General features: G+C 33.2%; 1 protein-coding gene and 1 long non-coding RNA gene across 3 annotated transcripts; both read left to right on the top strand.

The window, feature by feature from the left end:
• The first annotated feature begins 1,883 nt into the window (after positions 1-1,883).
• LOC108482628 (uncharacterized) lies at positions 1,884-2,780 on the top strand. Its single transcript, XR_001870910.2, has 2 exons — positions 1,884-2,327; positions 2,467-2,780. It is a non-coding gene; the product is annotated as an uncharacterized LOC108482628 (long non-coding RNA).
• A 2,691-nt stretch (positions 2,781-5,471) lies between these two features.
• LOC108483374 (serine/threonine-protein kinase CTR1-like) lies at positions 5,472-13,542 on the top strand. Of its 2 annotated transcripts, XM_017786734.2 has the most exons (16): positions 5,472-6,293; positions 7,332-7,633; positions 7,725-7,869; positions 8,048-8,151; positions 8,753-8,961; positions 9,592-9,984; positions 10,095-10,135; positions 10,563-10,631; positions 10,742-10,842; positions 11,029-11,113; positions 11,226-11,324; positions 11,725-11,793; positions 11,893-12,024; positions 12,594-12,688; positions 12,771-12,981; positions 13,333-13,542. In XM_017786734.2, the coding sequence occupies exons 1-15, from the start codon at positions 5,670-5,672 to the stop codon at positions 12,880-12,882; spliced, it is 2,580 nt and encodes an 859-aa protein (XP_017642223.1). In that variant the 5' UTR covers positions 5,472-5,669; the 3' UTR covers positions 12,883-12,981; positions 13,333-13,542. The 2 variants fall into 2 exon arrangements, with proteins under 2 accessions (XP_017642223.1, XP_052884785.1); XM_053028825.1 differs by lacking the exon at positions 13,333-13,542 and having other exon boundaries at positions 12,572-12,688; positions 12,771-12,909.
• Positions 13,543-17,149: the final 3,607 nt, after the last annotated feature.

Here is a 17,149-nt window from a genome sequence, read left to right as displayed (position 1 = left end):
AGTGGGAGACGATCTCTTGGTAACCAATCCCTGCAGGTCTGAGCGTCTAGCTAAGTACAATCAGGTTAATACCCTCCCTTTTTAAGCTAGCATATGTTCATTCTTGAACGATATATACTACTGTTTCTGAATTGGAATGAATTAGTTAAATCGAGAATTGATTAGGTACAGGTTTGAAATAATATGTTGAATCGGTTAACTTACGAATCAATTAAATGAGTTAAAAATTAATTGAACTTGCTTTTGAACTATTTTTTTTAATTTTATAATTTTTTAAAATAATTTATTTAATTGAATAGAAAAATTTATCTAATAAGAAACTGGTGGTTTGATTAGTTTAATTATCAATCCGATTTTGAAAACCTTGTAAAATACAATGGTACAGTTGAGTTTGATTTTGAAATTTTGATTTAAAAATTTTTGAATTATTTTTTATTGAATAATTTTGGAGCAGGAAAATTTGAGTTTTAAAATTTGGCTCGTTTGGATTTGCAATTGGATTTTGACTGTGATTTGAGAATTTGAGTAATTTTAGATTACTTTTGGTAAGTCAAGTTGAATTAAGTTAGAGTATTTAAATTTGAGTAATTTTAGCTACGTAATTGTATCATTTTGTATTTGGATATGGATTGAGCAGGTGAAATTATTAATTATTTTCTTATAAAATCAGATTGGAGTTGAATTTTAAATTGGTGACAACTGTTCCAGATTTTATTTGTCTTTGATTATTAATAAAAAAAATTGGAATCCAGGAAATTTATTGGTAAGAGCAAACTTCCGTGCGCTTGTTCAACTTTCATAGATAGAGCAACTGCAATTAATAAAAAGTAAAAACATTTTCTAATAAATCTTAATCTGAATTTTAATGTTATATAATTGCAAAAGAGACTTTTTAAACATATAAATATGTTTGACTACAAATCTTCTTTTTAATTTTAAATTAATTTCGTAGAAAAATGAATTAAACGAAAGAATTTCATTTGGGTTTTCCCCCAATAACTTACGAAGAAATAGATTCTTCATATACGCGCTTAATTATTAAAAGGATTCGCTTAAAAAGTAAATTACTTAATAATTAGTCATCAAACTTACTAACTTTTCATTTTCACCTGAAATATAACATCTTTCTTAATTAGTTTTTCATTTTACTACTCATCTTAACGTTGTATGTTTGGTCATTTTTTTTATAAATTTATCATTTTAGGCTCTCATTTTATTTTTTTAATTTCTTATTTAAAAATTTAATTTTAGTTTTTCTTCCTAATAAAAAGAGAGGAAAAGGTTTTTAGGAAACAGAAAACATTAAAAAATGTGCTTGAAATTTTAAAAAGGATAATTCCATATTTGCCTCCTATACTTTAATAAAATTTTCAATTTGAGATTTAAAGATTTTAAATATTAAAATGATACCTGAGTCGATTATACACTTGCTATTAAAAGAATTAATGATAACTCGAGACTTCGAGAGAGTGTGCTCACAGGAATTTAGTTTTAGACTTCAAGAATTAAGAAGCCGAGATTGAAATGTTACTTTTGAGTAGATCCCAAGAGAAATGAATTCTGTCACACACTTAGCTGGTGTGATGAAAGATTTCTTAATTGACACAGAGATATTTTATAGGGCTCCCTCTATTATCCTTCACTGTGTTGGGACGGACAGCATGCATATGACCTCCATTCCAATTATTTCTTGCTAGATCATTAATCTTTTCTTGTTAAAAAGAAAATACCTGAGTCTAACTGATGGGACAGTACAATAGACCACAATTGTACTGCCACGTGGCCTTTTCTGCACCAAAAATATAGCCAATTCAAACTTAGGGGACCTCTAAGCAAATTTTCCTTTTTATCTAAATTAAATTAAAAAATATAAACTTAATGTTTTTATACTAAAAAAAACTTTCTTTTTTTTTTTTCATTGCGTCTTTCCTTCTCCTCTTTCTCTCTTCTCCTCCCATGAAAACCTTAGCCACCGCTGCTCTGTCCAACCTTCGATCGGTCGAATTTTCACATCGGCTTGAGTTCATTCCTTTCTCTTTCTTTCTACATGTGTTGATTTCTTAGTCTTGAAATTCGAAATGTGAAGGTATGGCATTTGGCTACTAAAATCAGATTTGATGATTTTGAGAGTAATTTTTTTTAAAAAAATAGAAGCCCAAATCCAATCCAACAGCTTGAAAACCGTTGGCTAATGAAGTTTGGCGACGAATTGAGGCTTCGTCGTGGTGCTTGACGGTGATCGGACCTCATGCAAGTATGGATTTCTCTGTTTGACGACGACCGGAATTGAGTTTCTCTGTTTGATGATGACCGGAGCTCATGCAATAGTGGGTTTCATTGTTTGTTTTTTTGATATTTTCTTTCTTTATTTTTTGAAACTGGGTCTTGATGACTTTACTTGATTTCTTTTCAAATTTGTATTTTTTTTGAAAATTTTGGGGATAATTTTTGGATATGTTACTGCAGACGATGAAATGTGGGTTTGTTGTTGAAACTGAGAAACGAGGTCCATTGTGGAGAAGATGAGAGGCAGGAGCAGTTGGGTCTTCCCACCAACCAGGAGATTGAGTACCAAAACATGCTCAAAAAATTCATGGCATAGAATCCAAATTTTGACCTCACCAATGCTAGGATGATTTGGATGTAGATTATTTGTTCCTTGATTTTCGATTACTACGACTTTCTTAATTAGGTTTGTTCTTGTTTATTGTTTATTAGTGTTTCGCAATGAAAAGAAAAGAAAAGAAAACAAGATTCAGATTTTCCGAAAAAGAAAACAAGTTTTACTTGCTAATGGGAGGAAAATAAACAAAATTAATAGTTTAGGGTTATCATTTTTTAAAGTTATAAAATTTATTAACATTTTTTATTTTTAATTGCTTTGAAGTCCTTCCATTGACTTGGCTAATTGTTTTTTTGCAAAAATGTCATGTCATACCATAACGCCAGGTACCTTTTAGGTACTACATTGAATTTTTTTTTTTGAAATGAAAATATCTAAATTAGAAAATATTAAAATATTTTTAAATAATTTTAAAAGTTAAATTTAATCCCTTGTTTTTATTTCATTTATTTTAGGATAAATTATCAAAATATTTACTTTTATTTGTCTTTAGTTATATTTAAGTCATTTATGTTTGATATGTTACGTTTTAGTCACTTATGTTATTATGTTATAATATTTTAGTTCTTGAGCATTAATTGTTATTAATAGTGTAACGATAAGTTGATGTGGTACATTAAATCATTATTCGAACAAAAATTTAGGTTAAATTATATAATTTATCTTTATATTTTTTTATTTTAAGCAATTTAATTTTTTCTTTTATGTTTTTAAATTTTTTATTTTTTATTTATTTTTCATTCTCTTTTCTTCTCTTCCTGTTTTATTTTCTTCTCCATTTCTTTTAACGTAGTTTTTTTATATTTTCTATTTGTTAAAACAAGTCTTTATACTTTTATTTTTTGAATAATTTAATTTTTTATTTCTTTATTTTTCTTTTCTTCTCTTTTATTTTTCTTTCTTCTCACATTCTTCATTGTAGAAAAATAAATTTTACCCACCAAATAAACTAAGCCCTTATTTCTTTCACATGATTCCTAAATTAACTTTCACTCACAACTGAAAATCAATTATTTTTAATCAAATCTTGATTTGAATATAATCTAATTTTTAAACTAAAAGTCGATCTAACTAATCAACATAAAAATTATATTTTAATTAAATCTAAACATAAATTGAATTAATTATATTCAAAGTAAATTTTTCCGTTTCTAAACTTTTACAGAATCGTGGATATTATTCATTTAATTTTTTTTTATTTTTTGACTAATAAAATTAAGCAAACGATAAAACTAATCTAAACTTTCTTAGATATTCCCAAGTAAGCTTTTTTGGAAGCCGAGCATAGATAAACCAAAGAGAGAGAAATGAGGCATGGAACCAAACTGGTTGGGGTAAAGTTGAGGGTAAGTTTTGTATGGTGGCCGTTTTAGTCATTAAGAGTGTAGAACCCGTTTGAGGAATTCGTGAAACAACATAATTTTGAGATGGCAAGATGTTGTAGATAAGATAGATAAGGTGACCGTGGGGGTTGGTTAGGATGTTAATGGAACGGGCTAGGACAGTGGCGGAGCCAAGGGGGGCTTGGCAGGTGCACAATCCCCCTAAAATGAAAAAATTTCTATTTAAGCCCTTTATACTTTATAAAATTGCATTTTTACTATCATAAAAATATACAGTTTAATTTCAGCCCCCCAATTTTTTTTTTTGCCTCCACCACTAGGCTGAGGAAACTTTGTTAAGCATGGATTGCTATAAGTTACGATTGACGAGGTCTTCGAGTGAGGCGAGCTTGTGGACTAGGTCATTGAGAGATCCAAATTGGTTCACTAAAGCGATGATGGACGATGAGGGTTTGTAATTGTGGGGTGAGAATATGCGAAACAAGTTTTATTTTGGTTCAACTTTCGCCTTTACTTTTTTCATAAACATAAAAAAATTTTAATAAATGGAAAATATAGAAAAATTACGTTAAAAGAGATATAGAAGGAAGGAAAACAAAGAGAGAGAATGAAAAATAAAGAAAAAAAGGAAGTTAAAAGAACATAAAAGAAAAAAATTGCTTAAAATGAAAAAAAATATGAAGACTAATTGTATAATTTAACATGAAATTTTTGTTTAAAATGATGATTTAACGTGCCACATCAGTTTACCGTTATATCGTTAACTGCAATTAACGGTTCAGTGATTAAAATATTACAACACGTTAATGTAAGTGACTAAAATATAATATTCCAAATATAAGTAAATAAAATGTAACTTAAGGTAAATAAAATGACTATTTTAACAATTTATCCTTTATTTTACTTCTCACATTTTATGATAGAAAAATTAACATCAAATATATCATTATGATTTCATTATTAAAAATAATTTTTATTTTTTATTTATATTTTCAAAAACTAAATTAGGATAGAGTTTTTCAAAGAATTAGGTAAGTTTTATAAGAAATTATTTGAGTTTTTAAGAAAAAACTAGAGTTTTTTAAGAAAAAAACTAGAGTTTTAAAATAAAACTTAGATTTCTTATTTATAGTTAAATAACGTAATTTTTAAAATAATAAAAGAAATTTAAAAAATAAGAAAATGTCGTTTGATGTTTAGTTGATATAGATATTATTACCAATGTAAGAGAATATGAGTTGTTTAAGTGTGCTAAAGGTCATTATTTTTCTATTTAAGAGTTGTAAATGAAATATAAATAATTCTAAATATTGTGGAAAAAAATAGATACGATTAAAATTTATAATGAGATGATAAAATAATCATTATTTAAAAAATAATGATTAAAATGTTAGTTAAATTAACAACAAGCGATTAAAGCAAGAAAACAATTTAATAATATTATTTTAATTTTTTATGATCTAAATTTTAAGGATTAATTATATAGTTTATCCAAGAGTAAAAACAAACGATTAGGCCACCGAATAAAAATGGTATCTTTTCTCTTTTTTCTTTCTCTCTCCGACAATCGAATTCTAGAAAGAGGAAAAACAAGAAATTAGTAAAAAGAGTTCAGGAAAAAAAAACTAGAAAGGCTTGAAATATTCAACAATGGCGGTTCCTAGGGTTTCTAGGGTTTTGTGATCAATTCCTTTAGAGTATCAATGGAAATGCCCGGACGAAGATCTAATTACTCTCTCCTTAGCCAGTATCCCGACGACCAGTACACCGTGTCCATATCAGGAGCTCCGCCTCCCTATTACGATTCACTTTCAAGCGAAGCTACCAGTAATAAGAACAAAGTGAAATCAGAGAGAGGTTTAACTGATTGGGATCAGAGTCTCAGTCAGAACCAAAACCAGAACCAGCTACAAGCAAATCGAATCTGTGGCGGCGGCGGGGGAGGGAATACTTTTGCTTCGTCGATCAGTCTTCAACGGCAATCAAGTGGAAGTAGCTTTGGTGAGAGCTCTTTATCGGGAGATTATTATGTGCCGACCTTTTCTACGACGGCCGCAAACGAGATTGATGGGTTCGTTTATGGTCACGACGGGAGCTGTGAGCATGTGGATTTAAGAACGAAAATTGGGGGTTCGTCCTCTGGAAAAAGCTGGGCGCAGCAAACGGAGGAGAGTTATCAATTGCAGTTGGCGTTGGCTTTGAGGCTTTCTTCGGAAGCTACCTGTGCTGATGACCCGAATTTTCTGGGTCCGGATTCGGATGATTCTGCTGTTCGGGGAAGTAGCTCTAGCTCCGCCTCAGCTGAGATAGTTTCCCACCGGTTCTGGGTATATTTCTAGTGGATTTCTTTGTTCATTTCACTATTAGCTTGTTTAAATTAACTTAAATGAACAATAAGGCTAGGAGATTGAAGGAATATGCATAGGCAAATATAACGTCGTGATAGTGAATGGATTTACTTTTTAGATGATTCCAAATATCTGTTACGATATGAACTGGATGTTGTGAGTGAACTCTTACATTTTGTTGTGAACTCTGAATGATTCATAGGATAGGATGTGACAAGTTGGTTGGTCAAGAGTAGTTTTTTATTGGTTCGGGTTTAGAGTAGGTTTCTATTGGTTCGGGTTTAGAGTAGGTTTCTATTGGTTCGGGTTTAGAGTAGTTTTCTATTGGTTCGGGTTTAGAACAATCTTGTTGATTTATGGCAATATTATTTTTACATTTGGATCTAGTATGTATGAGTTAGCAATCAGAATCTATATGGATAAAATTTATAGTGGGATCTCAAAAAGCAAGCAATTTCTACTGGGCATTTATCCTTTTTTGGTTCAATAGGGTTTTTATTAGTTCGAACTTCTAGTTATCTTGGTAGGAAGTTGTATGACAAATGCTCCACTAGGGTCTTTAAATTCTGTAGGTGGCGTAGCTACCAGATCAATGCAGTTGCTCAAAGTAGTAAATTACTAAAAAAATTAATACATAAGATAAATACAATAATAGATAAAACGAGATCGACTTGCCCCTAGATATTTTATACTTTCTCCCACAAAAACATTTGTAATGCTTACTCCAATTGTAATTCCATCGATTACTTGCCTATCAAAAAATGAGTTAGTTCTGCTAATCTGAACATTTGGAGTGGGGATGATGATGATTATTATTATTGTTAATTTTGTGAATGGTGAGTTCTTTTATTCTGGTATTGGCAAGCTTATGTATTTTAAACGTGGGTACAATGGGAGTATATAGCTGCAAAGCACCTGAATTACAAGTGTGGAAACTAGGATTTACTGTTTCCGGATTTCGGTGATAAAAAATTGGAACTTTAAATATCCTGCTGTTTCAATGTTTTTGTGCATCAGGTGAATGGCTGCTTATCATACTTTGAGAAAGTTCCTGATGGGTTTTATTTAATTCATGGAGTTAACCCATATGTCTGGACCATGTGCACTGATTTGCATGAACATGGTCGAATTCCAACAATTGATTCTCTAAGATCTGTTGATCATGTTGGTGGTTCACCAATAGAAGCGATATCTGTTGACCGAAGAAGTGATCTTGGCTTAAAGGAACTCCAAAATAGAGTCCATAACATTTCTTGTAGCTGCATAACCACAAAAGAAGTTGTTGATGAGTTAGCAAAGCTTGTCTGCAGTCGCATGGGGTGAGTTCTCTACACCATTAATGCACAAAATTTCAACATTCATGCAATTTCTATGCACCTTTGTGATGAATTGTTTTATTTCAAACCGAAGGGGTTCATCTGCAACTGGAGAGGATGATTTACTTTTGTATTGGAGGGATTGCAGTGATGATTTAAAAGATTGCTTAGGTTCAGTTGTGGTTCCTATAGGTAGCCTGTCTGCTGGCCTTTGCAGACATCGAGCTTTATTATTCAAAGTAAGGTCCTAATTTTTTATGGTGTTCTCATTTCAGCCAAGGTTTTTGGAAGTACTTTTTTCTTTAGTTAGTTATCTTTTTTTGCCTTCACCACTCCTTGGTGAAGCAAGTTTCCTATTAAATGTGTTGCCCTTTGAAGGGGAAAGGATTTATTCACATTCAAATATGACTTATCCAGGTGCTAGCTGACACAATTGATCTGCCATGTCGAATTGCAAAGGGATGCAAATATTGTAAAAGAGATGATGCTTCCTCCTGCCTTGTTCGCTTTGGGCATGACAGGTATTTTATATCTGCACCATGGTATTTGGTTGCTAATTATCTTCATTTTGTTTCTGATTTGTAACCTGTTTCCTTTATATTCTTAAGTTGTCATTCTTTTAGTAGGATTGTTCAAAGATGACAATATTTTGCTGACAAAAGAACCCTGCATTTTCTATTGATGTTGTTTTTCATGTAGAAACTGAACAGTTTCAAACAATAATTGCTTAATTCTACCTGCTATTCCTCTTGCTTGGTAGTGCTGCATTTGCATCTTGTGGTTCTTTCTTCCTATTGTGGGCAACAGTTTGTGAAAACTGCCTAATTATCTTGGTTAAAGTTTTCTATATACAAGTGTAGTCTCATGAAGCCAGTCTGATGGGGAACAACCATCCAAGTTCTAGCAGGATGTCTATCCTAGACATAAATTTAGAAGGGTTTCATTCACAAGTGGAGATGGACTTTATTTTCTCATGGGCTTAAAACCAGCGTATATATATATCTATGTTTCATGTTATTTGGAGATTGGATTTTGATTATTGAACGACTTCGATATTGAGAATGATTGGATATATTATTATTCTGGATAACTTTTCTTACTTCATGGTCTTGGTGATTTCAGGGAGTATCTAGTTGATCTAATAGGGAACCCAGGTTACTTATGCGAGCCCGATTCATTGCTCAATGGTCCATCTTCCATCTCAATTTCTTCCCCATTGCGCTTTCCACATCTCAAACCAGCTATACCTGCCATTGATTTCAGGTCATTGGCCAAACATTATTTTTCGGACTGTGAATCACTTAATCTTGTATTTGATGATGCTGCATCAGGTAAATTTTCAGCTACTATCTATATAAAGAGCTTCATTGGGTGTGCCTTATCTGCTTTGAGATTTTAGGCTTTAGTCTTTCATTTGGCTCGAAGTCTGCAGTTTCTTTTGCTCATCTGCTTTGGAATGCTGGAAAGCTTTTCATAGTTATTGAAGTGGCTTCATTGCATATGCTGTTAGTCAAAGATGAAGCGCAGTGTTCCCAGTCATTATAAATTTTTTTTGCATCTTCACCGATAGATGATTACATCTCTAACTTAAACTGCTTCTTATGAATCTTGCTACTGAAATTTTTTGCACGGGCTTTTCAATTTTGTCCAAAAATGTTCATCCTAGATCCAAATGAAGGTGTTGTCATATTGCTTTGAGCTACAAGGGAAAACCTGAAGTGATCCTGGCAATTATTTATGTGAACAAATATTAACAGATAAACTGGTTTTGATATTGTTAATTGCTTCTTTTATATCACTGTTGAGGCTGCTATTTCTGTATCCATAACACATCAGATGTTTGCAACTTAAAATTGATGCCTTTTATAGGGATTCAGTAATATCTTAACGTTACATGGTTAAGCTTGTTTTTCTTTATTCATCTTGTATGCAAGTAAGCTATAGTTTGCTTGTCATTTCAGGCACTTTTGTGGATGAAGAAAAGAAACTTGGTAACATTGGCACAGACAGAAATAACCTTGTGCAGATATCGAGTAATATGAGTGATGTCTCACAGTTGCCCCTATGTAATATTGCTAAGCCACCTGCTCATGATAGAGATTCACAACATTTGCAGTCTATAATAAGTTCAAAGAACATTATTAAAGATCCTTTAAAGCGCATCCCTCCTCTAGGGCATAGAGATGTCCCAGATCTAATCTTGTCTGACCCAATTGAGGATTCTACCAAGGATTCAAGGTTTGCTAAGGGAAATCAACTTGTTCCCAGCAAAAAAGGTAGAGAACTTGTCCTCGAGGTTGATGATTTGGACATTCCATGGGGTGATCTTGTTTTAAGAGAGAGAATTGGTTCTGGTATTTTCTTGTCTTTCTTAAGTAACATGTATATTTTTAACAGGATAGCCTACTCAGACTATATTCCTTGGTCATAATTCATGTTTTGGTTTGGACTTGGTTCTTTTCAGGTTCTTTTGGAACTGTCCATCGTGCTGAATGGAATGGCTCAGTAAGAATCCTTTTGTTTATTTATTATTGCTACGAGGATAATGTCAAATGTTATGGAAGTTCTACTCTTTATATCTTTTGTGCTGCATATTGTTTATTGTCAACATCTACTTCTTGTATATCAGAACCCTAGTTGTCTTATGGAGATTCTGGGGCCTATTTTGTTTGTGCTCTTCCTTGGGAATGAGAAAATGACAACAATCATTGATATATATTTGACAAATGGAAGTAGATAGATTCCTTAGTGACATGTACTATATCTGTGAAATTGCAGAATTTGTTGTCTTTTGATTCTAGGAGATTGGGTATTTAACAATATATTGAACTTTTAGATTTTATTGTATGTGTTAAATTTTTTCTGTGCTGTTGATAATTCCTTTCTATCCAAATCACTTTTTTTTTCCTTTTTTCTTTTGTTTTAATTACAGGATGTAGCTGTGAAAATTCTCATGGAACAGGACTTGCATGGTGAGCGCTATAAAGAATTCTTGAGTGAGGTATGTGTTGCGTGACATTCTGAACAACTTTGTTGCTGAGATTAAGGAAACATCAGTTTCTCATTCATGTTCTTGATATGATGTGTGCTTTCACCTCAATCGTTTGTTAGGTTGCAATAATGAAACGACTACGGCATCCAAATATTGTTCTTTTTATGGGAGCTGTTACTCATCCCCCCAACTTGTCCATAGTTACAGAATACTTATCAAGGTTTGTTGCTTCCTGTTTCTTCTTATTTATTTTCTTGGCGGGAGAGGGGGTTGGCAAGGGAAATGCCCCTTTGTTTGCATTCCTCCAGTTGAATAAAGAAGATGAGAGAAGAATTTTGTTTAGTAATGTCTGCCTTTTAGAGTTTTGAACTGTTAAGTGGACTAAAAACTTGACTCTAATTTGCAGAGGTAGCTTGTATAGGCTTTTGCGTAAGCCTGGTGTAAGAGAGGTGTTGGATGAGAGGCGTCGCTTGAGTATGGCTTATGATGTGGTGGGTTGCTAAGGGTTTACTTTCTTTTGTTCTTTATTTTCCAATTTGTAATATGTCGTCTTTATATTTGTTAATGTTACAGTCTAAATCACCATCTTTTTTTTACACACAGGCAAAGGGAATGAATTATCTTCATAGACGCAATCCCCCTATTGTTCACAGAGATTTAAAATCTCCAAATCTTTTGGTTGACAAAAAATACACAGTGAAGGTAATTCCCAGAATGCTGCTGCTGTGCCTCAAAGAGCATAGTGTTCTCTCCTAATGATTCTGTCATATGAAGCATAAAAATTTTTGCTGTTTCAATTTATGTATTTTTATGGAGTAAATGCTAAGTGATTGACTTCTTTGTCCATGTACTGATAATGGAATCGAAATAGTTCTCTAGCCGTATAATGTCACTGCACTTGTTAAAAATAGCCACAGGTTTTTACTATTGAAAATGCTTCTCAACTACTTTTTCTAATATCCAGCATTGTGTATAGTTGGAGCCAGCCGCATTTAGTTTTCTTTGCTGCTTTGTTTGTAATTATGTCCATTGCTCTCTTAATGCAAATTTCTCTCAAAAGTTCACAGAATTCTTCCTCACATTGCCTGTTCCGTACATTCAGGTTTGCGATTTTGGACTTTCTCGTTTGAAGGCAAACACATTTCTTTCATCCAAATCAGCAGCTGGAACTGTATGCTAAACTAGTTTTTAATAATATTTTTGCTATTTCTATTTGATTTACTACTGTTATGCTGTAAAGTATTAACAAATACATCTATTTTTATATTAGCCTGAGTGGATGGCTCCAGAAGTTCTTCGTGATGAACCTTCGAATGAGAAGTCCGATGTATACAGTTTTGGTGTAATATTGTGGGAGCTTGCAACATTGCAACAACCATGGGGCAACTTAAATCCAGCACAGGTTTGTTAATAAATTATAGATTGTCCCCTCAAATATCTCATTTGCTAATGATTTTAGCTTTTATGAGCTTAACAAGGAGCATATTAAATCTTCACTTAAAGGAGATAATAATCTGATGGCAAATAAATTTTTTCTTGAAGAGGAGCAAACCAGTTTTGTAAGCTTCTTTGAATATTGCATGCTTGAATGCCATTTGAAAGAAGAATCCCATGGGTATCTACATCCTGAATATAGGCATCCCATGTTCGGATAAAGTTCAAGTTTGTCTATTTAACTTGATGTTTGTAAATGTGCCTCTGAAAAAGGTGTGAGGGGAAGCTCATTACAAAAAGGCAGGAGTTCTTTAAATTTTTGCAGCTTGCAATGAAGTAGCTAAGTTTGCACTTTGTGGACCAACATACCCCTCAATGAACATTAACTATTGATATATCTGTACTTCTTGTCTAATTTACATAATTGGGTTTGAGATTCGGGTTTTTACTATTTTTAAATTTACATAATTGTCGGGCAATGATAATCTTCTGGAGCTTAATTCTAACAAACATAGCCCAATGTAAGCGGTATTGTAGGTTGTAGCAGCTGTTGGTTTTAAGGGCAAAAGGCTTGATATTCCTCGTGACTTGAACCCTCATGTGGCTGCCATAATTGAGGATTGCTGGACCAAGTAAGTAGAAAAGCTTTTGTGATATGGAGTTTGCTATGCAAATTTTCCTCTTTCCCCAGTGTCATTGTTGATTTTATTGCAGTGAGCCCTGGAAACGTCCGTCATTTTCCAATATCATGGAACGGTTGAAATCGTTGATTAATAAACCTTCGACCCCTCAACCAGGGCGTGCTGACATTCCAGTGCATACCTGAATGGCCAGAACTCCTGCGATTTCGTCTTCTTGCACATAATACAGCATTCTTTTTGACATTATATGCGGTGGAAGGATACATGCTGTTAAATAGTCTAAGGTACAATCCTTTAACATGCTTCTGCATCCTAGGCATACTGTCTACTTTAGGATTCTTTTCGATAGTGAGGTCATTGTTAGCTTTAGAGTAGATTTCACAATCAGCAAATGCTCGAGGTTTAAGTGTGTATAATGTTACTAGGAACTTCATGTCTCTCCTCCTTGTCATGTTTACATGCTCATTGATCTGTGCGTATATGCAGAAAACACGCACGCTTTTGCCAATGCATATGCATATTCCCTTTCATTGTTTACGAGAATTATTGTTTTAACTTTAATCAAAAAAAAAAAAAAATTATTGTTTTAACTGCAAGGACTTCGAAAAAATAATACTTTATTTGATTGTTTGCAGAAGTAGTTGTACATGTCTCATAGCTGAATGGGACTTGCTGATTCTTAACATGGGACTTGCCGGGAAGTTGTTTTTTTCTTCATAAAGTAAAATTTCACATGGAATTATGGAAGTTGTATCATAGTTATTTTTCTTTTCTAGTAGTTTTGTATTTAATGGTTGTGACTGAGCTCAGTTAAATGAGAAGCAACTCATCGGCATTTTCATGAATTTTTTATTTTTATTTTATAATTTAGGTTATCAACGTTTGATCCCTTGTGACTAGAATTAAGAATTCATCATTCTATTTGTATTATTATTATTATTATTATTATTATTATTATTATTATTAAGATGGAGCCAAGTAAAATTATTATTATTATTATTATTATTATTATTATTTTAAGATGGAGTAAAATTATTATTATTATTATTATTATTATTATTATTATTAAGATGGAGCCAAGTAAAAAGTAGTAAATGGTGCCAAAAATAGTGAACTAAAGGGGGGTCAAAGATGGGTGTTTAGGGTACAAAACTGAGTCCACTATAGTCATCTGGTCTCCTGAAAAGGCTAAAATGGCCATTATATGACCATATCTATCAGATTGGATTGTCCATTATGGCTTTCACTGGATATATATCCTTCGGTGAAAACAAACTTATGTATTATTATCAGTGTAAATTTATATGGTTTGAAACACTTGTTTTTTTTATTTATGATTGATATTTTAGTAGTTCAACAGTTAGATTATCAGTGTACTTGCAATAACAACGTTAGGAGTCGAGGCTTCCTTTCGTGCATGAATAACATATGTTCTAGAGGAGTTCTAGCCTCAGGTTTGATTATCGACTCTAGTCGAAGTGCTATTTCCAGGTCTTCTACCTTGGGTAGGAGTGGTAATCAAATTTCTCATGCTCTTTAATAGGCTCTTTTTGATTTGGACACACTTTTAAAATGGTTTGGAGATTCACATATAAAGCACGTTCCTTCATTAACCTGGCAAACACCAAGGTGAAATCGTCCACATTGCTTGCACTCTGTTTTATTTGTTTTCTTTACATTGCCTACACTAGCTACTGAAGGAGTTGGAGCTTTCTTGCTACTTTGTTTCGATTGACCCCTTCCAGAAAACCCTGACAGAGCAGTGAACTTATTACTAGATTCCTTCATCTTTTTTTGTGGAGAATTCGAGAAAGTTTTAGACCCATCGTGTACCGAATTCCTGTCTCTTTTTCAACTTTCACAGATTTCTTCCATTTTCTGAGCTCGATTAGACAACACCACAAATTCATAGATCTCCAAAGCTCATCTTTCAGTCCATCTTCAAAACATGCATACATGTCTTCCTCGGTAGGCACTATCTCTTGAGCATATTTGCTAAGTTGAACGAACTGTTTCTCATATTTTTCCACTGTTCTACTTTTTTGCTTCAACTCAAGAAATTCTTTCTTCTCCCGTTCCAAATAGCGCTTGCTAATATACTTCTTTCGAAATTCAGACTAAAAGAAGTCCTAGTTGATTCTTTTTTTCTGTACGACTATCGTTAATGTGGACCACCATTGAGATGCCTTCTCTTTTAACAATGATACCATATATAGTAGACAATCTTCTGGGGAACACAACATTTCGTCAAGCACCCTTTGAGTATGTAACCAATACTCAGCCTTGGTTGGGTTGTCACTTATGTTACCACAAAATTCATTGGCTCCACACTTTCTAACTTTATCTATAGTCACTTTATGAACACGTTGCTTACTCGAACCTTGAGGGTGGGAAGATTGAGATTGTGGAACTATGGAGTTTACTTTTAAGTAAGCATTGTACATGTCGTGCATCATACGAAGAAATTTATTAGGTGCTACCTCTCTAGATCTTTGTGGTCTAGGTTTATTCCGTGTACTTTCTTCATCAGTAGGTGGAATAAAACTTTCTATCTCATCAGAACCTGCTTGATTAGATCTCGATGACATCTTTTTATCTATATACAAACATTTCAAAATTATCAAAAGCTATCACACTATCATCAATTAGTAAAGTGGCATGTATTTCTAAACTCTATACATGCTAAGTTCGGTCTGAGAACCGACTAAATCGTAGCTCTGATACCATTAATTGTAATACTCCTAACCTGTATCCGTCATCAGAATAGAGTTATAGAGCATTACTGTAAAAACATAACTTTAAAACATACTTTTCAATCCTCAACATAAACATATTAACCATCATTCATATACATGCATAACGTCCATTAATCGAGCCCTCAAGGCCTTAGAAACACTTTAGAAATGATTCGGGACTAAATCGAAAACATTTGAAAAATTTAAGAAAAAGTAGGAAAAATTGAACTGTAGGGGTCAAATGGTTGTGTGGCCAGGCCGTGTGACTCACATGGCTGAGGCACACGTCCGTCTCTCAGGCCATGTAACAATCGAAATAGGGACACACGGTTGTGTCCCAGCCCGTGTCCGTGCCCATGTAACTCTTTGAGTTGGGTCACACGACCAAGCCATAGTCCATGTGTCAAGTCATGTAACATTCGGGATGGCCTCACACGCTCGTGTGCCAGGCTATGTGCTTGGCCGTGTAATTGCCTGACTTGCAACCCTTAAAACCTACAGGGGACACACGACCGTGTCGCATGGTCGTGTGTCACGCACGGCTGAGACATACGCCCATGTCTTAGGCAGTGTGGACATGAAGTTAGCCAAATTCAAGCCATTTCCATCACCAAACCAAACATGTACCTACAAGCATTTTGTACCCAATTTCAAGGCATAAAAAACATACCAATTCATGCATGAAACAACCAATTCAGTAGACGATAAATCCATCCAACCAATATGCCAACATGGCATCTTAAAGGCATTCAACCATATCTTATCCAAACAAGTCAAAAACTTATCACAAATCAAGCATCATATCTCGTTAGTTACTAATCTACTACACACAATACAATTAAAGCATTCATACTTCAACATTTTGCATAAAAAAACTTTATACATATACTACATATAAGTGATAAAAAAGGATTATCTAGTTATGCAACACAAGTTCAAACACCATTCGATACCAACAAGCATAAACATATCAACTTTTAATATTTACATATTCACCAAAATATTGTATTACTAAGAACCTTTCCTAATACATGTCATGTTAACCAACTACAACAAGAACCAAAATGACTACCGAGATGATGATGATAGTGTGTGAGCTTTCGAGTCGATCCAATCAAAGCAACGATTCCAAGAGTCCTACAAAATCAAATCAAACTAATAAGCACAAGAGAACTTAGTAAATTCGATAATAGAATCATTTGCTATCAACAACTAATTTCCAAATGGATATTAACTTTTAATACACTGTCACTTAGCCTGCTAGGCACGAAGCCTGAATAACACCGGTACAAAGCCTGAATAACACCAGCATAAAGCCTGCTAGGCACAAAGCTTGAATAACAACTTATTTCAATATTAAAACATAGTTCTCAATAAAATTCAAAGATAAATCACAACTAAGGTATTCAATTCAATTCAATTCAAAATAAGCATATAACGAACTTATGAGACTAGATTGTAGAAATTGCGAAATACAAGAATTACTCCGAAATCTTCCCTTTTCTGCAATAGTCAACCCGCTCGTGATCTAAAACAATAGTTTCATTCAATTGAGTATTTTAAATATCAATTTAATCCATAATTCATTTTTATGCAAAATTACTATTTTCCCCTAATATTTTAACTTTTTACAGTTTAGTCCTTAATCTCATAAATTGAAATCTAAACATTCCAATCCCCCTTTTCAAACTAACCAAGTTTATTAAGGACTTATATC

The sequence above is a fragment of the Gossypium arboreum genome, chromosome 1 (genome assembly GCF_025698485.1).
Source record: "Gossypium arboreum isolate Shixiya-1 chromosome 1, ASM2569848v2, whole genome shotgun sequence".
Classification (NCBI taxonomy): domain Eukaryota; kingdom Viridiplantae; phylum Streptophyta; class Magnoliopsida; order Malvales; family Malvaceae; genus Gossypium; species Gossypium arboreum.
The sequence above is the reverse complement of the archived record's forward strand: the minus strand, read 5'-3'. Positions and strand labels throughout refer to the sequence as shown.